The sequence below is a fragment of the Pinus tabuliformis genome, chromosome 5_2 (genome assembly GCF_031772625.1).
Source record: "Pinus tabuliformis cultivar Carrire ecotype Pingquan chromosome 5_2, CPIR1, whole genome shotgun sequence".
NCBI classification, from domain to species: domain Eukaryota; kingdom Viridiplantae; phylum Streptophyta; class Pinopsida; order Pinales; family Pinaceae; genus Pinus; species Pinus tabuliformis.
This window is the reverse complement of record NC_142306.1, coordinates 722,278,620-722,305,169: the sequence shown is the minus strand read 5'-3', so window position 1 is coordinate 722,305,169 and position 26,550 is coordinate 722,278,620. Positions and strand designations below refer to the sequence as shown.

The window sequence follows — 26,550 nt, the reverse complement described above, 5'->3', positions numbered from 1 at the left end:
ACGCCATTCTGCTTTCACCATCCCAGCGAATCATCATGGTTAACTAAACAAAAATTAAGAAAAATCTTTGCACAAACAACTGTAAAATATATCTAAATAAAATTCATGCATACCAAGCCCATACTCGGACAGGAACATCCAGAAAACTTTATTCCCTCATTACAACTGACATTAAAAACACTCATGATTATTGGAACATAAGTATATATATTGATACACTAAAGAGACATTTACATCACGAGGAAAAAATGCATATAATTCAGTCTCCGTATAATAGGCTTTTAAACTTTGCTTACTAAGCACGGTGGAAGATCGTCCACCGAATAGCCAGTTTATATCTTGTACATCTAAATCAAAAGGAAGTGAATTTTGATGTTTGTTTTGCAGCTTTTATAGGTGAGGAAAATGAATAATTTCTGAATTGAAATCCAGATAATTACAATATGGAATAATTCCCTAGTGTAAGATGAATAAAATGCCCCTAGGGACCTCAGGCTCAATGATAAGTCAGAATAAAATACACTCCCACAACAAATGTATGGAAGTCACTGGAACCCTTAAACTCTACATTATGGAGGCCACAGTTCCCACAAAAATAAATCAAAAGAGGTCATAATGGCATATCATGGTCAATTTACAAAAAGAAGAATATTTATACAATTTTTATTGCCTTCTGCAACTAACCACTTCCTTCATTACTAGAGCTTGGTGTAGACAAGTTCTGTGAGATCCCAGTTCTCTTAAAGCTTGCCCTTGCACTTCTCATGTCAATTAGATCCCCAAACAACCGATCAGCAGGGGTGAAAGATGGTTGATTGATTGTAGATGACTTGGCTCTTGTTACATTCTCATGCAGTGACATGCTTTGCATATTTCTTGTCAAATTTGTCTGCTGTTCTGCAGATAAAGTAGGTCTCTGACTCAGAGAACTGAATGATCTCTGTTGCTGCAAAACAGGTGCTGGCCTTGGTGATAACTGAGCTGGAGATGATGATACAGGAATAGCACTGCTTCCATAAAGCATCGCTCTCTGTTGAGCATTTATAGATTGTGGAATTGGTTCCAAACTGCCTGCAGTCCATGGAGGAGGTGGATAGCTAGATGAACCTGGCAATACCTGAGCTGCTGAGTTATAACCCTCCGAGCCATGTGTCACTACATTCTGGTGAGGACTCTGAGGTTGCTTGAATCCAGTAGCCCAAGGTGCTACATAACTATTTTGAACATAGTATCCACTATTCCAAGGGATGTTCTGATATTGCTGAGCTGAATACGGCGTGTAATACTGTGAAGTTTGATAACCTTGCTGAGAAGAAAATGGTTGCATGTTAGGAATGCTTCCATTAGAGTAAGGTTGCTGTTGATATACATTTGAAGCATATGAATTCCCTGTTGCCTGTTGCTGCGATATCGGAGATGATACAGGATGGTGTTCATTGCTTGCAATAATAGGCGGGGTTGCTGGAGCCTGAGGTGACATCTCACTGTTCAAATTGCCGCTCAAAAGATCGAGTAGCTGTAGTTCATGATTAGGAACACTTGCAGTTTTTATTGGTTGCGGAGGTTCCGGCAAAGCCAACTGATCAGTTATTTTGCTATTGCTACTTTCGTTTGCCACATCTTCAGGTGGAGGCAAAGCTAGCTGACCAAATAAGTTAGTTTGTCCAGCACTATCCTGTTGATCAATGCTCTTTGTGCGTGATGGCCTGCACATCAGCCCAGCATCAGAAGCATATAAATATGGGTTTTGTCCTTTAGTGGAAGGTAAGCTGTTACAATAAGAGAGCAGGACGAGCATGGCAGTATGAACATATTCTATGATAGGTTATCCTCTAATTATAAAAGTGAGATCAAAATGGAAATGTAAAATAATTTATGTTTTTGCATGAAAAATTCCAAAAACTATTTTGATGTAATCATCAAGAATCTACTAAAATCTTCATTAATCTGAGTGATAGGAGTCATGCATTTTTCAGTTGAGCAGGGTCCTATAGAAAAATATTAACAGATAGACCAGAAATGATGGGATTTCTACAAGGCAACTAAAGGAAGCAGGGATGAAAACATTTCAAAGTGGTAAAACCCATCTCTAAAGACCAGTATTACGAACATCGCAATTAAATTGCGATTTTTTTAAAAAAGCGCAAATTTTTTGAAAAAATGGTAATTTTTTGTGAAACGATATAATCGCCGATGTTTTCGGCGAAAATTTTATTTTCAAAAAATTGCAATCGCGATCCGAGTTCACCGTTCAACTTCAAACTTCATCTTACTTAAAACTCAAGAGTTCAACAAAGTTACAAACATGCCAAGGAAATTGGACCCTCTGTGGGAATTTGGTGAACCTGATGGAGGGTTTGACAAATCAAACTTGACTTGCAAGTTGTGTGGGCATCATATGACAAATTGAAGTATCACCTTGCACAAATCCCTGGACATGAGGTAGAGCCTTGCACCAATACAAATCCGGAAATCCTCCGAAGAGCCTTCAGATCATTGGAAGAAATAGACCAAACCAAACTGTCCAAGTCAGCTCTGAAGAGTCAACTAGTAGAGAGTAGAGTGTTCGAAGGTGAATATGAGAGTGGCACTGGTTCTACTTCAGCATCAATATCTACAACCAACACTATAGCTGCCTCATCATATTTTGTTCCTAAAACCACGCCTGGTTCACAACCATCTATCTCTTCAATTATTAAAAGAAAGGAGAAAGAAGAAGCTGACAAGTTGTTGGGCAAGTTTCTTCTTTGGAGTGATATTCCTTTCAGCGTTGCAAGGAATAATCCATTTTTCCATCTTGTTGCTGATGCTATTGCAATTGTTGGCCCAGGGTACAAAGTCCGTTCTTATGATGACTTTAGAGGCCACATTCTTCAAAATGAAAAGGTTGACTGCACCAAGAGATTTGAGGAGTTTAGGGCATCATTGGCACCCACAGGATGCACTGTGATGTTATCTGGTTGGACTTATCAAAAGGGTAGAACCCTTATAAACTTCTTGGTTAATTGACCCAAGGGGACAATGTTTATGAAATTTGTTGATGCATTTGCACATATCAAAGATGCACGATTATTATGTGATTTGTTGGATGTGTTTATTTTGAAGGTGGGTCCAAAACATGTTGTCCAAGTCATAACGGACAATGCTACAAATTATGTTGTTGCTGGCAAGATGCTTATGGAGAGAGGCATCCTACTTTATTTTGGACACCTTGTGCTGCACATTGCATTGATTTGATGTTGGAGGACATTGGAAAAATCCTTTTGTCAAAGATATTGTTGACTCAATGTTGCTTGGGAGCGGGAGCGGGAGCAGGGAGCGGGAGCGATCATTTTCAGAAGCTCCCGGTTTGGGAGCGAATCCGGGAGCGATTTTTTAAAAATATATATATATTTTATATTTTTTTAATTTTTGATACATATATGTCAACAAAAACATGTAGAATGATGAATTAGACATAAAAAACATTAAAAAACATAGATTGATCATCGAACCATATCACATCAATCATCTAGAAATTATAATCGTCATCAAGTTCATCAACCATGTCCACAAGTTAGTAAAATACATATTACAACTACAACATATTGAGTCTCGTGAATCATGATTCATCAAATTCAATCTTAAAGTTTCAACTTCAAGCTTTCAAAATTGAAAATTCAATAACATTTATCATCATTGATCACCAAAGTTGTACTTGTAAGCTAAGTTTAACCATTACAAGAAGTAATATCTTAGATATTTCTAAGTCCTAACTTCTAACTGTTAAACATGATATGAAATGTTATAAATTTATAAAATGAAACATGAATAATGAAATGAAATGAAACAACTTTATTCTTTCACGAAGCATCATATTCATAATTCACAATCATTACCAATGAGTTATAATTGTCGAGGCCCAACTTCAAACTTCAAATTTTCATTGTCACAGTGATATATTGTTTACAAGAAAATATCATTATGATATGAAAGAGTCAAGGGTCAAGAGTCAAGGACTCAAAACTCAACAGTTAGGAAAACTAAAGTCTAATAGAAACTAAAAAAGACAAGTAAATTGTAAATCTACATGTGGCCCTTGCCACGAGAGTCTCCAGGAGTATAAGCAGGTTGTGGTGGTCTTTTAGGAGTCTCCCGCACAGAGCGACGACCAGAACTAGAACCTCCACGTGAGGGTGTAGATGGAAGTGGCGACAGCAAAGGAACAAGACTCGGACCTCGAGCACTGCTACTAGATGGTGGAGGTGGAGGTGGCATGGCTGCTGCAGCTGCTTCATCTTCATCCCTTACAAGTTCCTCTTCCAGTTCTTCAAGATGTATAATGCCATCCTCCAAATTGTCATCCTCTGGGTGATTGTCCCAAATTTTATATGTGGGATCCTAATAAGCCCGATCACAGTAATGACTCAACAACCTCAAGTTGTAGTGCACATAAACCAAGCTTTCTGCTCAGTTTTCATTGAGTCTGTTTCTTTTCACATTATGTATGTAGTTGTAGGTGCTCCAACACCTCTCTGTAGAAGAAGTATTTACAACCTGTGAAAGAACTTTTTTTGCCAATTTTGGCAAAAGTCCCTGGCCGCCATATGTTTCCCACCATATGAGAGTATCAAATCTATCTCTGTTGTCCATTGCATGGAAGTTACCATACAAACCAATGCCACTGAAGTATCTGCCTATTTCAAGGCACACAGCTGCACATTCCTCCCTGTCAGGTATCAAATTTTCTAATGCTTCCAAATATCCTCTAGTTACCTCTGCATCTAAATGGGGTTTGGTCCTAATCCCACCCCCTGGTGCAGGTTGGCCCAACCAAGATGTATAGTATTTTGGCGAAAGGATATACGCCAAGCAATATAGTGGAAGATTAAGTCTATTCCACCGTTCACACACACAATCGTGAATCAGATTGTACAAGTCGAGATCTCTGTTATGAACAATATCTTTTATTTGCCCCAACATGGTATCCATCTACTCATACACCTCGCCAATCACTGGTTTGTCTATATCTGCAAACCGAATCATGTGATAAATGGGCTTGGTGAAATCTAATACTTGCCTCACACTTGTCCAAAACTGACCATCAAGAGCGGCCTCCTCCACCAGTTCAAAACCTCGCCTATTAGCTGCATTTGTAGCCCTTTCCTTTAATACCTGCCAATGTGGACTTGATACCATGCTAGCCAATGACTCTCTTACCTTCAAAAGGCACCTGAAGGTGAGGAATAGCTACCAAATCTGGTCTTCGCAATCTTCAACAACTCCAATCTCGAGTGACTGCGAAAAAGGCCATGGGTATTGCTATGATTTGTAATAAATTTTATCATTTGTTTGCCTTTCTTGTACAAATCACCAATCCATTGGGATTGTGCATTTTTGTTTTTGACAACATCATGCATCAGAAGGTTCAACGTGTGAACCAAACATGCAGACCAAAATATGTTGGGGTATTTATCCTCAATAATTGCTCCCGCTGCCTTACAATTAGGAGCATTATCAGTGATGACTTGGATGACATTGTATGGCCCAATACGGTCAATTATTTCAAGTAATGCTTCTGCAATGTTGATGGCGGTTCTGAACTTGTCTGAGTAATCATGTGCAATTAGAAAGATGGGACCACTAACAGACACAGCAAGAACACTTATCAATGGCTTGCCTTTTACATTTGTCCATCCATCAGATACAATGGACACCCCATGGTCAGTCCAAGAACTTGTCATTCTATTCAAAGAATGTGATATTTTTGCTTTTTCATGATCAAGGCCAACGGTTCTTGCCTTGTCATACCCAGGGCTCTTGTATCCTTTAGGGGCATCATTTATGGCAGAAACCATTTCGTGCCAATAAGGTGAGCGAAGAACATTGAATGATATCCCACATGCATAGAGAAACCTATAAACCTTTGAATCCACATCATTCCTACACCCCTCATCAAGGAAATCTGATATGGTTCTACGCCTTAAAGTTGATGACCCTGTGCCTCCATATCCACTGCCTTGGGAGGATGCTAAAGGAGTTCTTTGTGATTGTGAGCTTGGTTCAAAGAAACCCCTTGATTTTTTTGATTTGTATTGGGCTTCCTCCTCTTCCCTTATGTATTTGGCTTTATCCGCTGCTGACACCGCTGGACAAGTTCTGATTCCTATTTGTTTGTCTCCATCCCATGGCCTTTTCCCGCAGAGGTGTCTTCTAGCACGGGTGTATGAACCTTTGTAATCATTGTTGCAATGGGGGCAATGAAATTTAGTGGTTCCACCCCCTCTCCCTGTTTTAGCCCTGTTAACATATTTCCACAATGGGGTTTGGTCTTGTTTAGTTTTTTGAGGGTCATGTTCACCCTCCTCTAGCTCCTCCTCACCGGGGTTTTCATCAATTCGACTTTCTCCAGCTTCTTCATCCCCCTCTTCAGTTTGGCCCCTCCGTTTCCTACTCTCCAGCACCATAATAACCATAAAAGGGACCAAGAAGAGGAAAATGCCAAGAAATATAGCCAGGTCCATGGTGTTTGATGTTTGTAGGGTTTTGCATCTGCAAATTAATTTAATTTATTGGGATTAATTAATTTAATTTATTAGTTTAATTTAAATTCATGATTTTTAAACTAAATAAACTAAATTAAATTAACTATATTACTACCTAACTAAATTAAACTAACTAAAATAACTAAATTACTAAGTTACTTACCTCTTTGCAGGCTTGCTCCTCGCTTCTCCTTGCTCCTTTTTCGGGTCCGCGGAATTTTTTTCCGCCGGATCGCTCCCGACGCCGCCCGAAACGCTCCCGAAGCGATTTTTTAATGGTCGGGAGCGATCGGGAGCGATCGCTCCCAGGCTTAAAATTTCGTTCCGGGAGTGACGGAGCGATCACTCCCTACAACACTCCCAAAAATGGCAGGGAGCGCAAATTTTTTTCCGGGAGCGCGCTCCGTAGCCGCTCCCGCCCGGAGCGCATTTTGGGAGCGGGTTCGGGGGGGGGGGCTCCCCCGCAACTCTGTGTTGACTCATCAAAAAGCATTACAAAATTTATATATAATCATGCATCTGTGCTTCATTTGATGAGAACATTCACCAACAACAAGGAGTTGGTGCGCCCCGCCATTACACAGTTTTCCACCAATTTCATATCTCTTCAATCCCTTTTGAATTCTATGTGGGATGTGAAGAGAATGTTTCTTTCAGATGAGTGGCATGCTTCAACATTTAGCCGCAAATTAGAGGGAGAGGCCATATGCAGAATAGTTTCATACCAGGAAAGATTCTAGGGGGGAGTGCAGTAGGTGCGTAGCATTACTGAACCTTTGGTAAAATTTCTTTGATTAGTTGATGGTGACAAGACCGCAATGGGCTACTTGTATGAGGCCATAGGCAGGGCCAAAGAATCCATTCGGACCTACTATGATGATTAGGGAGATGAGGGGTTTCAGAAACAACTCCTCCTATGGGAAGTGATTAATAAACAATGGAACAACACACTCCATCGTCCCATTCATGCTGCAGGGATCTACCTGAACCCTGCATTTGCTTACCCCTGTGGGTTCTTATTTGATGCTGAGGTCATGGATGGATTCTTCACTTGTGTTCGGAGGATGATGCCATCTCTAGTAGAATGTGCAGAAATCTCCAAAGAAATGGAGATATACAAGATGGCAAGTGACACATTTAGCTTTGACATGGTTGTGGCTGATAGGAAGACTAAAATGCCAGGTATGTTTTAGTTTGTTTCAAATTTCATTGTCTCTTCAAGTTCATAACTTCATACTTTGCTTGAACTTTCAAATTTCATTTTTTTCTTATGTTTATTTTATTTGTAATTTTGTTGTAGATGCATGGTGGAGAAGCTATGGTGGCAGAGTACCTCATCTGCGAAGGCTTGCCATTCGAGTGCTCAACCAAACATGTAGCTCCTCAGGATGCAAGTGCAACTGGAGTGTATTTGAAAAAATACACACCAAAAAGCGCAATAGGATAAAACTTAAAATATTCCAAATTTCCAATTGATTTTTTGAATTCATTAAATAATATTTTTTTATAATTATTATTTTATGACCCTTGTATAAGTTGGAGTCCCAGCGACTGAATGACATGGTCTATGTCTATTACAATCTTCGATTGTGGGTGACGCAACTTGAGAGGACACCTGATATGGAGGCCATCTCATTGGATGGGGTTAACACCACTGCTGCATGGAGGGTTAAGGCCGAGAGGCCTCTCATGGAGTTTGTCACTGATTGGTTAGAGCAAGAGGTAGTGGAGGGGGTATAGGAGGAGGAGGAGCAACAGGAGGAGCTGACACCACCTACCCAAGCTACCCCTGTCACCAATAGAGGACATGGTCTACCTCCTGTAGTTCCTAGTTCTTCAACTTCTAGAGCACAGCAGAGTCCACTGCCAACTCCATCGCCATCTACATCTAGAGGGAAAGCTATTGCATTTTCTCGCAAGAGGGGCAGAGGAAATCAGTAGTATTAGTTATTTGGTTCATTTCATTGTATATGACATTATGACTCATGATATGAGATACATTATTATAATTTTTGTTGATATTTTGAGGTTGAATTGGGACTCAGGACTTACTGTTCAGGACATGAATCATTGTTATGTATGATGTAGCACTAGAAATGATATTACACATCTTATATATTAGTTCTTTTATCATATTTATGTGTCAATGCATTTATTTTATGTTGTAGATGTTTTAGATATTAAAAAAATTGAAAAAAAATGAATATTTTTGTATTTGCCGATTTTTTCCTGATTTTTACCAATTTTTTTCTCGATTTTTCCGATTTTCCCCCTCGTGATTTAACCTCTACAAATTCTAGTGTATGAAGGTTGTAGAAGTATGATATCAAACTGAAGCATTAATGGAAAGAAACACACAACATTATCACCAAAATATTATTTATCAAGGTATGCAAAAGATCATAAACAATTCTAGAACCTGGGAGTTCAGTTATCTGGGAGACTGAGTAGCTAAGACTTTAATAATGAGAAATGCACCCAGATATCTCTTCAACGAGTTCCTAGTGCCTCCATAAATCATGTTTTGTTATGCATACAACTTGTTTCTCAAAAATACATTGTAGTAGCTATAAAAATATACAAGGCACTTTGATAGGATTGCTACCCACCCAAGTGGGTGACTCCCGAGAAAAAAACTTTTCTCCCATTCTATTCAGCTTGCCAGCCAGTAGCCCCATGAGATCTGCAAATAGACAGCCTCAAAGTCCCTCCACCTATCTGCTCCAATCAGTGCTTTGAGACATCTAGTGTACTTATCAGATGAAGATGGGTCATCCATTATAAGGTACATTAATCATGCTTGTCATAAAGTGCTTTCATTTAATGTTTAAAATTATACTAGTATGAATGACAACTGACAAGTTGAATTGAATGACTGATTGCTTCCGACTGTATTCTTGTTTCCATGCTTCACCTTGGTAGTTATCCCTAATATTAATCCAGTGTGACCTTCTTCGAGGCCTTCCTTTCATTGTCTAGAAGGGACATTAATAGGAGGCACTGATTGATGTTGCATGCCCATGGTAATTGTTAAAATCACACACACAAAAAATAGGCAATGAATTTAGATAATCGTCGAATGCCTTCCATTAAAAATATGATACACATAAATACGCATCTCAATGACCCTTGGTTTTCATCTTCCAAGAGGTCTCTTGGACTCCTTGTGACAGTGCACATTCGTCTACACAACCCTAACGGATTAGGTGTCCAACATTTTCCCCTTAATCTTAAGGGCGTATATGAGTCAAACAAGAGAACTTGTTGCCCCTCAAGCAACCCCCATAGAGACACACTTATTTGGTGTGATGTGTTGCTGCTTGAAGGAGATTTTCTTATCAGCTTGGACTTGTTATTCTCCACTCATCAATTACATTCTAATTTCTTGTGCTCATCAGTCATTCATAGCGGTGTATCCTTTCCTTATGCCCTTGATCTCAGAGATGCTAGATGATATTTCATGTCGCTTTGATTAGTGGTTGGTATGGTTTTATTGCTTAACCTCTTCATTTAAAAATAATGCTAAGGTTTCATCTTGTTGTATAGATGTCTACATCATAGTTTTTAAAAACCGCTGTTTCGAACATAGTGATCAGCGCCATGACTAGTGGTCGACTAAAGCAATCAACGACGTTATTGGTGTTTCCCTTCTTATACTTAATGTTCAAATGGAATTGTTATAGATAGGTGGACCATTTTTGATGGCGATTGTTTTGCAACTTCCCTTGTGTCTATATGAACTGTAGAGGTCGGTGGTCTGTGTGGATGATCGTTTCCTTCCCCATAATGTAATGCTTCCATTGACGGCGGGCCTGCACAATGGAATACATTTCCTTGTCGTAAGTGGGGTACATTCAGACTGTTTCTAAAAGTCTCTCACTGTGGTAAGCCACTGGATGCCCATGTTGAGTAAGAACCACACCAATAGCATAGTCGGAGGCATCTATCACAATCTCAAATGGTTGTTGCAGGTTTGGTAATGTGAGCATTGGTGCAGAACAAAAGCGATTCTTCAACTCAGAGAACGTTTTTTGTTGGGTCCCCAACCAAAAAAACTTTTCTTTCGCTCCGCCTTTGGTGAATTGACTTAAAGGCCAAGTGATATGAGAGAACACCAACACGAACCTATGGTAGAAATTGGCAAGACCCAAAAAGTCGCGGAGCTCTGTTAGAGTGGTTGGGGCTGACCAATACCAAATGACTTGTATCTTGGATGGTCCACATGTGCACCCTGCTCATCAATGATGTATCCCAGATATTGAACTTGGGTCAGGCCAAAGGTGCATTTCTCCAAGTTTAGAACACAACTTATGTTGTCGCAGGGTTTGAAGGACCTGTCGAATATGGTGGAGGTGCTCTTCCCAACTATGGCTGAAGATCAAGATGTCATCTAATTACACCACTACGAATGCATTGGTGAAGGGTCGCAAGATGTCGTCCATCAGTCTCATGAAGGTTGCAGGGGCGTTCGTCAATCCGAATGGCATGACCAACCATTCGAAAAGGCCCTCCTTGAATATGAAGGCAGTCTTCCACACATCGGAGGGTTCACTCTCATCTTTTTGTTCACAATGTTGAAGAATCTAGGGAAAATAAGTGTAGTGTGATTCTTGGTTACTTGATAACAATTTGTGGAGTCTTTTTACTTTTTCTCGATAGCTTAATCTTCTTTTTATTATTAATGCATGTGTGTGTACTTCATTAAACTACCACCAAAACATAAGAACAAGAATACAAGATGTTGGCTCTCTGCCAAGGCCAAAACCTCTCTTCTCTTGAGAGGAAAACCCTTTCGTGAATTTCTCTTATTGAAGCTTCTATTGATCAATGCCAAACCCCAGACCCTTGATAAGAAGATCCTCCAAGCACAAGTCAAGTCCTTTCAAGATTACTTCCTCTTGCAGCACTTCGTCCTTCTCCTTCCAGCATTTTGTCTTCCTCCCTTCAGCACTTCTTCCGGCAACTGTAGAGACCTTAGATTGTATGCTCTAGGATGAACCTTGACCTTTTCTTCCTTCACTTGAGATGGAGCCTTCCTAACTTCAGGAGATGACTTTGTTTCTTCTCAACCAAGCCTTCTTTTCCAAATATTCCAGACTTAGAGCAGCAGCAATGCAGCCCTAATTCTTTGCACGTGTGAGGGAATCTCCTCACAAGAACTATGTTAGACTTCTCTTACTCCCTTCACTTGCATACCCTTCTTCCACGCTTGAGAGAGAGGCCTTGTAGGCCTAGTTTGAACCCTAAACAATGAGATATGGTAAACTGTAAGTTACAGCTGTCATAACCGCAGAGACAACTCTCCTTTCCTCGCACGTGTGGCTGTAACTAGCCCTTTAACACTTCGGTTTTCTTCTTCCTTTCTTCGTTGCCTTGGAGACCCTTTTCTTGTCCTCTTGTTACCCTTTTCTTGCCTTGTACCTTCGCAGATTTCAGAGAGGAATGCATTATCTTTTGAGGGAGTGGACAACCTCTATATATAGAGGTCTGTCCCTCCTTTAGGCCGACTTGAAGGCTGACTTGCTGCTTTGAGGCCGACTTGATTTTCTTTGCTGCAATAGGTGCTTTTAATGGTGCCATTGCTTCTTTTGATGATGTCTTTGATTGGAGGATACTTGACTTTGCTTGGAGGTGTCTTCTTTGACTTTTGTACATAACTATACATAATGTAACATACCCTTAAGGTCTTCAACATAATTCTTTTGACTCCTTGACTCACCTATAGCACTTTGACATGTGCTAGACCTACTTCAATGAGCAAGGAACTCATTGTCATCTATTATTAGAATAATATTTTTTTTCTTGACTAAATACAAATATCAAAAGTACATTTATGAAGACCGAATCTAGTTACGTTTCCTTCAACACAAAGTAGGTTTCCCACCAGTCCTTGACGTGTGGGGCGGCTTTGAAAAGTGCAAAAGTAATCTTTTCCCGATTGGAAAAGTCATGAACTAAAAAATATCCTTCCAACAGATTTAACCATTTATCTACAGTGTTCGCATTTATCAGGCCTTCGAATATGGGAATATCGAAGTTAACTTGTACCTTATAAAAAGAGTGGCGCCTCCGGAGTGGCTGCTAGATGAAGATGCATCGCCTGTGGGTAGCTGTTGAAAGATCTAGGCAAAGTTATCCATCATCGTGTCCCTCTGTTGCTCGAGGGCTTCCTCGAGCAACATTTTGAAAGGATCTCCTGCCCCCTCATCTTTCTTTTCTTCCGCCATGGGAGGTCGTCAGGTTTTGTTAGGTTAATCTTGCAATGGTTCAACCAGATCAAGCCCTAGCTCCTTATACCCTGACCTCGTTGGGGACATGCAAAGAAAAATAGAGAAAGAGCAGACCGCTTTGATACCATAGATCCAAACTTAAACAGGAACGCAACAACTTACAGATATAATCATAAACACAGAGATGCAACTAAAAAACACTTCATTTCATTAATAGAAAAATATTGAACTATGCTTACAAACAGAATGGAAATAAGATAGCTCGGGTGATGGTAGCTTATCTCTGAGAAGAGATGTGGCGGCTACATGCCTCTAAACTGTGTTACAATGAGGTTCAAGGGCCTATTTATTATTGGAAAACATGAGAAAACCCTAAACAACCAAAACCCTAACCCCAAGAGATGTAACACCAAGAGTTTGTGGGCCCTGTTGGGGTTAGTTGGGCAGCCAACTTCTCGGGGTCGTAACTTGGTCATATTATCTCCGTTTGACGCGTACGATACCTTGTTAGAAAGGTCTCGCCGAGTACTACAGGTTTCACCGCATGCCCTTGCCTACGGTTATGGGCTTGTCGTGTACACCAAAAAAACGTTGTTTAGGGGGTCAAAACTGCTCCGGAAGTTCGGGACCCAAAAAAATGCTAAAAATAGTAAATGCTGAAATGAACAAGGAAACAGATGAAACTGATTGGGGGGTCTAGGTGGAATAGGCGAGTGACCACCAATATCCTCCTGGATCAATCCCATTTGGAATTTTTGTATGAAAAGGAAAAAATATTTTTCTTAAGTAAAAAAAAGTCAAAATGTCATCCACAGTCCAAGTCAGCCTAAAGAGGTAGTTATTCAACCTCTTGGACATATATGTAGAACGCAGTTCAACCTCATTTGATCGCTCACTCACCACTTCAATTTTTGTACCAAGAAAAGGAGAAAATTCAGTGAAAGTAAAAGGAAAGAGAAAGAGTGAAGTCAAAGGAGAGAGAAATTCTTATTTTCTACCCTAATCTGTCCACACATGAGAGTTTTTTGCATTTTTCAAAGCTATCACAGGGCCGAAATTCGGCCATCAGTGCAACTCTGAAATTTTCAAAGGTTTGACCAAATTTCAAAGAATTTTGACCAACATTGACTTTGTTGACTTTGACTTGTTGGAAGAAGGCCTGAAGGAGGGCTAACTTGGGTCATTTGTGGAAGTATTGGTCTTGGTCTTGCGTCTTGGATATCTTACTTTGATCTGATTCTATAAGAAGAGGATTTTGTTGAGTTATCCCCCTTGTGGGGTTTTTCCCTGGTTTTGAGCCGACATCTTTGTGTTCTTTGTCTCTTGTGATCTTCATGTTTTGTAATTTTTGGTAATTGCTTGATGAAGAGAACATAATAAAAGAAATAAAAACCACCAAACATTCACAAGTCATTATCAAGTAAGAGAAATCAATTCCAATCTACAATCATTTTGATTTCTCAACATGGTATCAGAGCTACGGTGAAGGAAGGGTAGATTGAAGATCACTTTTGTTGGCATATTCGAAGACAATTCTACAACTATCATCTTACTTTCAAGACACATTTGCAGCAGATACATTTGAGGGCACTCATCGCAGCAATTATACTTATCAAGGGAAAAAAGAAGAAGATCCTAAGACCCTCATCTTTGTAGCAATCATCATTCACATTTGAAGAAGATCACTATAGCAGAAATCCCTCTCTTTTGACATCATTGAAGAATGTTGGAATTTCTAAGTCTAACCCATTAGAAATTCTTCGTGCACTATCTGGTTTATTTCACCTACTTGTTTAATTTCTTAACAAGTTATTTGACCATATAAATACTGAAAATAAACACAAATGCAATCTCAACCATCTATAGATCATCAACTAAAAGAATAGACAAACGCACAAGGGACACTGTTATTTTTGGACAATCTTCCCCGGAAAAACCAACTTGGGAAAATTAGTGCAACAGTTCTGAGGGTTTTATTATTAAGCAACTTTCTTGAGTATAACTAGAGTGCCAAACTGGCTCACCCAATAGAGAAATCAATCTGGCAATAATACCTCTCTTCAAAAGCAGATATTCAGCAAGTCTACTCCACGAAAATCTCTCCAACGCCTCTCTGAGGCTCTGTGTCAGCGTAGAACCCTCTGCATCAGCCTTCTGATGCTCTGCGCTAGCTCTCTGGCCCTATGCGTCAGTCACGCTGGCCCTAGTAGCCTCTGCGCAATCCTTCTAGCCCTATCTTTGTCTCTCTGCTATGCACACACTACCCCTCGCTACAACTTTGATCACTGGTTCGATTTCTCTCCGCAAACCCCGCTCCAAAAAATCGAACTGACTGATCAATCTTGGTGTATCTCCAACTAACCCTCAAGCCTCCTCTTATACTTTTTCTATTGAGTCGTCAACAACCGAGATTAAATCTCTAATCAACAGCTAAGATTAGATTTGGCTTGATCCATGTCATTTAGAACCTTCTCACCTAGTTTTATATTAATACCCATTAATATTTTTATTTTCCTAAGTTTAGACTTAGGATCCCATTAAAAATATTACTTATTTAATATCTCTCTAACCGGGTGGAATTTCCCCAAACCATTTCTAGGTCGTGGAGATCTCATGTGCTTTGGCCTCTCCACCAATTTTCATGGCTAGAGCACATCCGATACTACCCCAAATCAACACTCCCTCTTAGCGAGGAATGTGCTTTAGTAATGCTCCACCACTGAACATCACCCTAATCATCCCGCATCGATACCTGTATTGATGCTTGGCCTGCGGCCCAACATCCTCTGCATTGTTGCCTCCTGTACTGTTGCCTATGGCTCTGCCATTGCCACTGCTACATTTGTACTGCAGCTCCCTCTGCATCCGTGCTGCTGCTGGTCCTTCCTCCCAACACTGCATCTGCACTGCAACTCTCTCTCATCATGCTGCATCGTGTTGCCCATAGCACTACCACTGCTACCACTACACTGCAGCTCTCTCTCATCATGCTGCATCGTGCTGCCCATAGCACTACCACTGCTACTGTTGCACTGCAACTCAGTTACTGAGAAGTAAGTAATTGATCTACCCAACTACTGACATCCTTGTCAGGCTAGAAGCCCTCTTGATGCTGAAGCTCCCTCTTTTGCTATCCTGTGCTCCCTCTGTTGCCTCTGTGCTGCTACAACAACTATGTGCCTCTGCACTGCTGCAAACACCTCTGTGCCTCTCGCACTGCGCTGCTACAACAACTCTGTGCCTTTGCACTGCTGCAAACACCTATGTGCCTCTCGCACTGCGCTGCTACAAATCCCTGCACTCTAGCATTGTGGGGTCATTCCATCTGTATTTTGCTTCTACCGACATCCGTCATCCTGCTACTGTCTCTCGGGGCTCCTATAGTTGGATATGATCCAAAAGTTTGGGTACCTCAAGGATCCTACCCCACATCTTCTGTAGTCCTTCTAACTACAACTCGATGTCTCCCCACCTCTTCTCTAGAGGTGCACGAGCACTCATGGCACAGCCGTCATCAGTCTCTACTTCCTTCTCCACCTTAGTTGGTGTTGCCTTAGAGTCAGAAGCCTCTTCCTTATTCTTCTTCCTGGCACACTAGGTTGCATAATGACCCAGCGCCCCACAATGGAAGCACTTTATCTTAGAGATGTCCTTCTTGTTTTTCTTCTGTTATGAATATAATTCATAACAATTAGATAAATAAAATAAATATTAATATTCAATAATTAAATATTATTTAGGTAAAATAGTCATTTAATTAAGTGAAAAGGCATGTCTAAAAGACATGCCCATTCACGAAAGATCACCTGCTGAGGTATAAAAGCAGGGTCCTCATTGTACATTCATATCATCTTATACATTATATATATATATATTAATAAAATATTATTTAAATACCTGTGTGTATTTTAACATATTAAGTGTTCAAGCTATCAGTCTTCGTGTTTCAGCATAGTTTTTATGCTACAGTGGTATCAGAGCCATGGCACACGATATAATCATGCAGGTTTTTGAACGTAGTTGGCCGCACAATATATCTTTACATTCACGTTTTGAATCCATGGAGAATTCTAGTTAAATTCAAGAAGTATTTTGGCATTTAGAAAAATCATGTGCTGAAGATACAACATGTTTTAAGGAGACTTGTGCAGAAATCGATAATACATGTTCAGCGATCGAACCTGATGGGCAACAAGATAATACATATTCATCGCTCGAACCAGATTGGCAAGGGGATAATACATGTTCAGCGATCGAACCAGATGGGCAAGGGGATAATTCATCTGAAGTGCTTCATGAGAACAAGTCAGATTCCGAAAGAGTGGTTATTTATCAATCTAATACCGTGGGAATAGTTGCGGTTGACAAGTTTACAGTACCCGTTTGTGGTATCAATAAAATGGAAGAGGTGAATGAGAGCCAATTGTTTGTTGCAGTTGCTGAGATGGTGAATGCATCCCCTGAGGGTTTGCAAATGGAAACTTTGGCGTGGTTGCCGATAGAATACGTGCAGAAATATAGCATTTTCTACGAGCACTGGAAGACCATATTTTCATCCAACTACTTCATAACTAGAATATGGGGTGAGACGCCTGTTAACAAGGGACCATTGCTTGTTCTGTGCGGTCAAAACCCCAGGGAGAACCCTAGTATCGCTTACTGCTTCTACACACGCTCCTGGAAACCCTACTTCTCCCTCTCTTTCATTACCAGGTCTCTACATTCACCAGGGCATCAAATTAGTGGGCATGTCTTTTGCAGGGGTTCGGCAATGGGACTTTTGCTGCTAGACTTCTTTATCACTGACTACGATGATAATGAATATGGAACCGTAATGGTTAACTGCAATGGTTCATTCTATTGCGTGGGGCAAGACCAGCGTAGACCTTTCAGCATTGTTGGTTTCACAATCCCATCGAACGCCGGTGGAGAAAACAGTAAGTTGCCCATTCTTCTTGCACCCTTCCCACAACAAGTACTTGAAGCGGGCACTATTGTGTTATGGACTAAGCTGCTCACCTGCGGTGCACGCCTACTATTAGTCGCAGCACTACAGTTGCCCTTTGACCCGGAACAAATTAACCTAAATACAGCTGATGAATATCAGCGACTTTATTTGCAACAATTTGGTCATATTATTATATGGGAGTTTCAGAATGATCACCGCCGCCTCCTGCCATCCCCATCATCGTCCTGGCAATGGAAGGAGATTGCAAGTGAAATAAAAGGAGCCCTGCAGTACGCATGTCTGTGTGACGCTGCTCAACTCGCTGAGAAAACATCTTTTCAATCGCTCTGCCGGTTTGTTTTTTTAAAGTTTGCAGTAATGGCATCGATCCCTGCAACAACGGAGTCTCTTAGTCATGCATTGGACATTAAGGATACCGACCCTGCAGAGTCGATTTCTATCCTTCGTCACATAATTGGAAACTCTTCTTCATGCTCTAAAGCTATCCAACCTTCAGACTTGCCGGCAATGGGAGCGTATTTAATGGATGCAGAGCTGCAAAATGACAATAATAATATCGAGGAAGACCTCATATCGAGTCCGAGGAAAGATGCCATTTTCTTCCGATGCCCAATAGACAGTACAGACCCAGTGACTCTTTAGCATCCTGCTCTAATCGCAGGGGATCAACTGGTTTCAAAATCAATAGTGACAGACAATACAGGCTCGTCCTCTGTCGATGTCGATCATGGCAGCGTCGAATACAAAGGATTGAGGCTGATACATCTCTTGACAGCATGCGCAGAGGCAATGTCGGAGGGAGCACAAGATCTGGTGGAGGTTATCCTCTGCAGGTTGCGACAGCTCGTTTCTTGCACCGGCTCCACCATGGAAAGAGTGGCTTACTATCTTTTTGACGCTCTACTTCACTCCAATGTGAATTCCCTCCCTCGTTTGGAGCTCAGTGATAAGACCACTAAGGAGCATTTTCTGGGAGCTCTGAAGCTGCTGCATGTAGCGTATCCTTATTACATACGAATACCTCACTTCACTGCTAACGAATACATTCTGGACGCTGTTGTGGCGGCCGGCGGTGGTAATAATATGGGAATCCATATCAGAAGAAGAAAGAAAGAAAGAAATTATTTTAACGTCCACGAGGCTAAAGATAGCCTATGGGACAGATGGCTTTTTCATCTGATAGCCTATGGGACAGATTGCTTTTTCATCTGCTTGATGTATTCGGCCCTTTTTTTGTGAAGCTTCACAATAAATGCTCCCGTCTTCTCGACAAACCCCTCGTTAAATAGATTATCCCAAGAGTTAGCTGCCAGCGTATCTGCGTAACTTTCCCTGTTGTCTTTGAAGGCCTCACATTCTAAAATAAAATGTTTTTCTGTTTCCACTTTTCCGGAAGAACAAAAAATGCATACCCTTTCCTCCCACACTTCCTTTGGCCTTTTCCAGCGCCCTGTTTCACAACGGAGTTGATGAGAATTAGTCCTTAACTGAGCAATAAGAATTTTGGCTTTCCAAGAGATGTTGGCCTCTATGTATGCTTTTGGTTGATGATTATGAGTGGGATTAAACACTTCAATATAGTAATTTTTCTTTCTTCCTAGCTCCTTCTCCCAAGTACGTTTGTGGAACTTTTCCATAACAAAAGCTTTTATCTCTTTGTTGTTTATGGGGCACGCGTTCAAGCAAATATCCCATTTACTAAACCATTTGTTATTTTGTTGCATCCAAGTTTTTTTGCTCTTGCACAATCTATCATTAAAGACAACCTTAGGCCATCTACCATCTTCCATTTGCTCAATTTTTTTTAAATAACTTATGACTCGCACCATAGCAATTGCTTCAATAGGAGCAGCCCCTGTTTCACTTAACAAGATATCATAAGGCACTGCACTTTTGATCTTAAATTTGTTTGTAATCAAACGCTTCTGAATTTTCTCAATTTGTCTCCACTGCATGTCGGAAGTACTACTAGCCCACAGTTCACAACCATATAGAATCACTGGAATCACTAGAAGCCCAAAAAGAGTTTGAGTGGTCTTCCAGTCCCATAACTCTGCCTCTCTACACCTATTTTGAAAAGCATAAAATGCTTTCCAACCCCCCAAAGTTCTTTTCTTTCTACAACCATTCCAGCTTAGATTTTTGTTGAAGTCAACTCCGAGGTATTTGTATTCCGCAACTTCTTCCAGAATGTTGCCTTCAAAGTAGAACTTATGTTGATTATGTTTTCTTTTCTTAGAGAAGACCACTACTTTCGTTTTGCTGATATTGACTTGCATCCCCACACTTCTACAAAAATGCTCAAGGGATAGTAAGTGCTCTTGCAAACCAAGCGCCGATTTAGCAATCAGAATAAGGTCATCTGCATACAAAAGAAGCCTTATAACAAACTTGCACAAATAGATACCATCACCTCCTTGCGAATTTAACCACTCCTCAAGCTTGTCGATATATAAACCAAAAAGGGTCGGAGACAGTGGGCAACCTTGCTTGACCCCGATATCGCTTCTAAAACTTTCAGAAATGCCTGCCGAAGTTCTAATTTTGACTTTCACCTCTTCATACAGTCTATGCACAGCTGCTCTCAAATGTTTAGGAACCCCAAGTTCCTCCATTCTTTGCCAAAGTTTATCCCTAGGAACCGAGTCAAACGCTTTTCTGAAATCAACAAAGCAACAAAAGACTTCTTCCTTATTCTCCCAAACTTTTTCAATGATGTGCCTTAGAGTTATGCAATGATCAACTGTTGAATGCTTAGGTCTAAAACCTGCTTGCCCTTTAGCACGCTTATTTCTTTCTTCTGCCCACTTGCTAATTTTGTTTTCTAGCATGCTTCCAAATAGCTTTGCAAACAAAGGGTTTATCATGATGGTCCTATAATTGGAGGGATTATTGATGTCACCGCTCTTGAAAAGAGGTATTGCCAGACTAGTTGTCCAATCTGTGGGGAGCCCTTGTTGTATGATGTTGTTGAAGATTTTTGTAATGTGAGGTGCAAGGATCTTTGAGCCCCACTTTAGATATTCTGCTTGGAGTTCAGCTAAGTCTTTTGCTTTTCCAACACCCAACTTCTTGATACCCATCTCTACCTCTTGTACCGTGAAGAGTTTAGTATCCGTGTTGACCAAGGGGGGAGGGTCAACCTTGGGAACCTGCTCATAGAGTTGTCTTGCATAGTCAAACCATCTAGAAGCTGAAATATTATTTCCAATTTGTATCTTTTTCGGTTGGAGCTCTTTCCAAAATAATTTGGGATTATTTTTCCCTAGGAAGATTAGTTCTTCCCTCCTTGAAACCATGAAATCAGCCTTTTTCTTGCTTAATAAATGCTTGTAAGATTTGAGCGTTATGTTGTCCGTGTTTGACTCTTTCCAGATTCTCCTTGCCTTTTTGCATTCCTCGTCAAACCAAGCATTAACCGGAAAGCAATTTGTTTCAGACTTCTTAATTTTTGTTCTTTTGCACTTTGCAAGTGCGCATTGAATTAAATGTGTTAATTCATGACTATGAAGGTTGTGAATTGTAATTTTCTCCTTCTCAAAGAGCCTCTCTAACGTCATTTTGAAGGTATTACAATTTTCTGGGGTCAAAAGAATTCTGCCCTGTGGAAGATTTTGTTGGACACGCTGAATTTTTGACTCTAATTGTTTCTTTCCAATCCAAGAGAAACATAAATAAATTGGCTTGTGATCTGATTTCAAATCCCACAGCTGATCTCCAACCAGAACTTCGTCCATTTTCTCACACAAACCATGCGAGCAAATTACATAATCTACCACACTTGCTCCATTATAAGTATTGCACGTGAAATTACCGGACTTTGCCCATCTAGTCAAGCCATTACAAATGACTAAATCAAAGGCCCCACATAGAGTAAGCAATTGTTCATGGAGGGCATGCAATTGCCTCACATGCTCAATCTCAAAAATAATTCACACTTCTTGGAATTCTTAGTTAGCACACGGCACCTGAATCTGATGGCCGTTACGCTCAAGGAGCAGGCGATTTCCAACCTTTCTGATCTTCTCACATAGGAGAAGAGGGGGGAAGAGCTGAGGAGTCTCCTAACACTTTTACGCCCCTTATATGTTCCACCTGCTGAACAAGGGACTATTGATCTTCAGAGTGGTATTCTTCATGCCGAGGAGAAGGATTATAAAACGGTTTCAGTGACTTCTTTGAGGCATTTGAGGTTTTTAATGCTCTCGATGATCCGCGTGCAGTATTTAGTTTGAAGTACATGCTTTTGTGTAGGATCAAGGTCAACGATATAGCGTGACCGTTGAACAATGTCGGTTGGGTGAGTACTGGGTTATAAAAAAATGATATATAAATTATATAATTACATATTAATTATAACTTATATATTATAACTTTATAATATATATAGATTATAATTAAATATATATATATATATATAAAAGAAAAAAAAATTACTTGAACTATTAAAAAAAATAAAAAATAAAAAATTGAAGTTATAAAATATATATATATAGATATATTATAGAGTTATAAATATATATATATATAAAGTAAAAAATAAATAAAAAAAAATTATTAGACTTTTACAAAAAAATAAAAAAAAGGGAAATATATATATAGTACTAATAAGCTACATGAGGAATCAATGACGAGACGATAGACACTAAGTGAAGAAAACCTCCAGCAATATAGCTTTGAGGACAAAGCTTCCAAAGGGAGAGGCTATGTTATGAATATAATTCATAACAATTAGATAAATAAAATAAATATTAATATTCAATAATTAAATATTATTTAGGTAAAATAGTCATTTAATTAAGTGAAAAGGCATGTCTAAAAGACATGCCCATTCACGAAAGATCACCCGCTAAGGTATAAAAGCAAGGTCCTCATTGTACATTCATATCATCTTATACATTATATAGATATATATATATATTAATAAAATATTATTTAAATACCTGTGTGTATTTTAACATATTAAGTGTTCAAGCTATCAGTCTTCATGTTTCAGCATAGTTTTTATGCTACATCTTCCCTTGTTGTCCCATAGATGCCAGAGCCGCATCCTCTTCCTCCTCTTTCTTGATTCGACCTCCTTTGTTGCTACTTTCCGTCTTGGTCAGCCATTTGATCTCTTCTTGGCGAAGAGCTTCCCACATCTCTTCCAAACCTGGAAGATTTGCTCTGCCCAAAATGCTTTGGACAATTGTCTCCCACTCCTCGGAGACTGCGTTCAGGGCAATCCTCACCATGAACTCCTGATCCGGCATGGCCCCTATGGAAGTAAGTTGGCCCCAAATCTCTTGCAACCTATTGAGGAATAGATCTATCTGATCCCCCTTTTGCATCTGATACGACCGTAGTTGATTCTCCAGTAGCATCTTCCTCTACATGGAAGTGCCTTGATACAATGTCCTCAAGGTATCCCACATCTCCTTTGCCGTATTCTTCTCGGAAATATGTTCAACTACATGATCCTTGACCCCATCAAGGATTATGCACTTTGCCTTGGACATTGCATCCTCATACCTTTTGTTATCAGCTGGGTCGACTGAGATAGCCACGGTTCTCAAGGCAAAGGCCTAGATGTGATGTCTATCTAGAACAGACAGAAACCTGGCCTTCCAAATGACGAAGTTGGATGCTCCGTCCAACCAGTTCTGATCCCTCACTCCGTTCATTGCCATCTCCGCTCTTCTCTTTGACTCCCTCTGAGTCTCTACTTCTTTCCTGGAAGTACTCTCTTCGACTCCCTCTGAGCCTCGATTTCCTCTGGAAATCCCCTTGCCAACTGTCAAACCGCTCCTCTGATCCCCTACAACACTGATCTAGATTTCTTGGCTAGAAATCCACCTAGGTAGCGACTCCCTCTATCTTGGTTCTGTCCCATTAGGTATTGTTCTGCATCGACAACAACAGCACCCCACCAGCTTCACAATCCACAATCTAGCCACAGCTCCTAGGCCCTAGCAGCTGAAGAAACTGAGCCACTTAGCTCTACGCAATCCCGGTAAGGCTGAATCGCTCCTCTAGCTAACTGCGTCACTCCTACCTGGCTGAGCGGGATGACGTGGCTCTTCGTGAGCCTCTTCTACCTCTCACTACTGCTGCGATGGCCCTCTCTAGCTCGAACTGATGACGCAGGCCCTCTACGTCACTCCTCCTTTGCTGCTTTCTGCTTAGGAACATCTTCTGTCCCTCGAGACAGTTGTCTTTGCTGCAAATTCTCTGATTTAGCTAGTGCCTTCAGCGCTCCTGTGATCTGCAATGCTCTGATACCATGTTGGAATTTCTAAGTCTAACCCGTTAGAAATTCTTCCTGCACTATCTAGTTTATTTCACCTACTTGTTTAATTTCTTAACAAGTTATTTAACCATATAAATACTGAAAATAAACACAAATGCAGTCTCAACCATCTACAGATCATCAACTGAAAGAATAGACAAACACACAAGGGACACCGTTATTTTTGGACAATCATCCCCGGAAAAACCCAACTTGGGAAAACCAATGCAGCAGTTCTGAGGGTTTTATTATTAAGCAGTTTTCTTGAGTACAACTAGGGTGCCAAACTGGCTCACCCAACAGAGAAATCAATCTGGCAGTAATACCTCTCTTCGGAAGTAGATATTCGGCAAGTCTGCTCCACGAAAATCTCTCCAACGCCTCTCTGAGGCTCTGCGTCAGCCTGGAACCCTCTGCATCAACCTTCTGATGCTCTGCGCTGGCTCTCTGGCCCTCTACATCAGTCACGCAGACCCTAGTAGCCTTTGCACAATCCTTCTGGCCCAATCTTTGCCTCTCTAATATGCACTCGCTGCCCCTCGCTGCAACTCTGATCACTGGTTCGATTTCTCTCAACAAACCTCACTCCAGAAAATCGAACTGACTGATCAATCTTGGTGTATCTCCAACTGACCCTCAAGCCTCGTCTTATACTTTTTCTGTTGAGTCTTCAACAACTAAGATTAGATTTGGCTTGATCCATGTCATTTAGAACCTTCTCACTCAGTTTTATATTAATACCCATGAATATTTTTATTTTCCTAAGTTTAGACTTAGGAACCCATTAAAAATATTAATTATTTAATATCTCTCTAACCAGGTGGAATTTCCCTAAACTATTTCTGGGTCTTGAATATCTCATGTGCTTTAGCCTCTCCACCATTTTTCATGGCTAGAGCACATCCGATGCTAACCCAAATCAACTAAGAAATCATCATAGCAGCTTGAAGACATCACTACAACAGTCATAGCTCAAGAAAATTTTGGAGACTCTTGGTAGCATCATCAAAGCACTCCTTTGACAAGTACTTTACTATACTCTATGTCCCAACCTCCCAGTCAAATGACATCTTTTTGCAAGGCAACAAACTTGATGGAGCCTCCAATTTCAAGGCTTAGAAAAAGAGAATTGATTTGGTTCTCATAGAAAATGAAGTCATCGATCACATTCTAGGCAAAGTTCCAGAACCAGACAAGGACAAGGCTCAAGAAGTGGCCAAGTACAATAAGGGAGAAGTTAGGGCTCAAAGGATCCTCTTTGAGTCTATAAAAGACCATCTTATCTCCTTTGTTTCAGATCTGTCCACATCTAAAGAAGTCTATGACAAATTGGTCAAATTATATTCTATCAATACTACAGGTCAGAAAATTTCACTAAGGAATCAACTTTATAGAACAAGGATATCAAAAGATGAAGATGTGGCCTCATATCTTATGAAAGTCTCAAAGTTAAAGGATCAACTTCAAGGGCTTGGAGAAGTCATATCTAATTCTGAATTAATCACTTCCGTACTCAATGCTCTACCTCCAGATTGGAGTGGTTTTGTAAGTAGCATCTATGCAAGAAAAGAAACTCCAACATTTGAAGAACTTTGGGCACAATGTGTTCTAGAAGAAGCAAGGTTGAAAGCCAAGGATGACATCAAACCCAATAATGAAAATGCTCAAACTTTTGCTGCTAGATCAAGGAAGAATTTTGGAAGATTTGGAATATTTGAACCCCGTCACGGATACAACAACAATAATCAGCCACGTGGAAACCAAGACATGTCTAAAGTGCAATGCTTTGGTTGCAATGAATATGGACATTATAAAAGAGATTGTCCCAAAGATCCTAAGAACAAGAAGAACAACAAGAGGAAAGAAAGAAGTGAAGCTCACATTGCAGAAGATGAAGAAGCTGAGAAGAAACCTAAGGTTGAAGACAACAAGGACCTCTACTATTGAAGAACTGGTGAATACCAGGTTTGCAAGCAGTTTGTTTTCATTTCCTATTAGAATATAGAAGTTAGAGTAGCATAACTACATTTGAAGTATAGAATAATCTTGGGATTCACAAATTATAAAATCATGGAAGAAGCATATAGCTTTGGATGAAATAGAGTCTACATGGAGGGATTCGCAAATTATAAAATCATGGAAGAAGCATATAGCTTTGGAAGAAATAGAGTCTACATGGAGTGACACATAGTTGCATATCTGCAAAAAGTGTAGGAATTTACAGGGTAAGTTCCACAGAAGAATACCAAAAGGACACCGCTCACAACCAGATCTCAAATCAATACACCAGTATTTTTGACGTGGTTAAAACCCTCAGAGTGCAAGGAGGGAAACAGTCCACGGCCTGTCCCAACGTGGGTACAGACAATTTATTAATCAAAGAATGAAAATTTACATAAGCTTCTCTCATGCACGGATTACCCGAACAATGACCCTCCATGCGCTTTAAATAGAACTCATGGACCAATCGGGTGTCAAGCCACGGATCAAGTGTCGGTAATACCGAGGTGAGAGTGAACCGTCGGATCACTACATATCGTGACCGTCGGATTGTAA

At 40.3% G+C, this 26,550-nt stretch overlaps 1 protein-coding gene across 2 annotated transcripts in view; it reads right to left on the bottom strand.

The window, feature by feature from the left end:
• Positions 1 to 235: 235 nt before the first annotated feature.
• LOC149161225 (TOM1-like protein 3) overlaps positions 236 to 26,550 on the bottom strand; it is a 276,511-nt gene continuing 250,196 nt past the window's right edge. For both annotated transcript variants that reach the window (XM_089436920.1, XM_089436919.1), the window contains exon 10: positions 236 to 1,706. In XM_089436920.1, the coding sequence (XP_089293046.1) occupies positions 680 to 1,706 (1,027 nt within the window). In that variant the 3' untranslated portion in view covers positions 236 to 679. The remainder of the gene's footprint in view (positions 1,707 to 26,550) is intronic.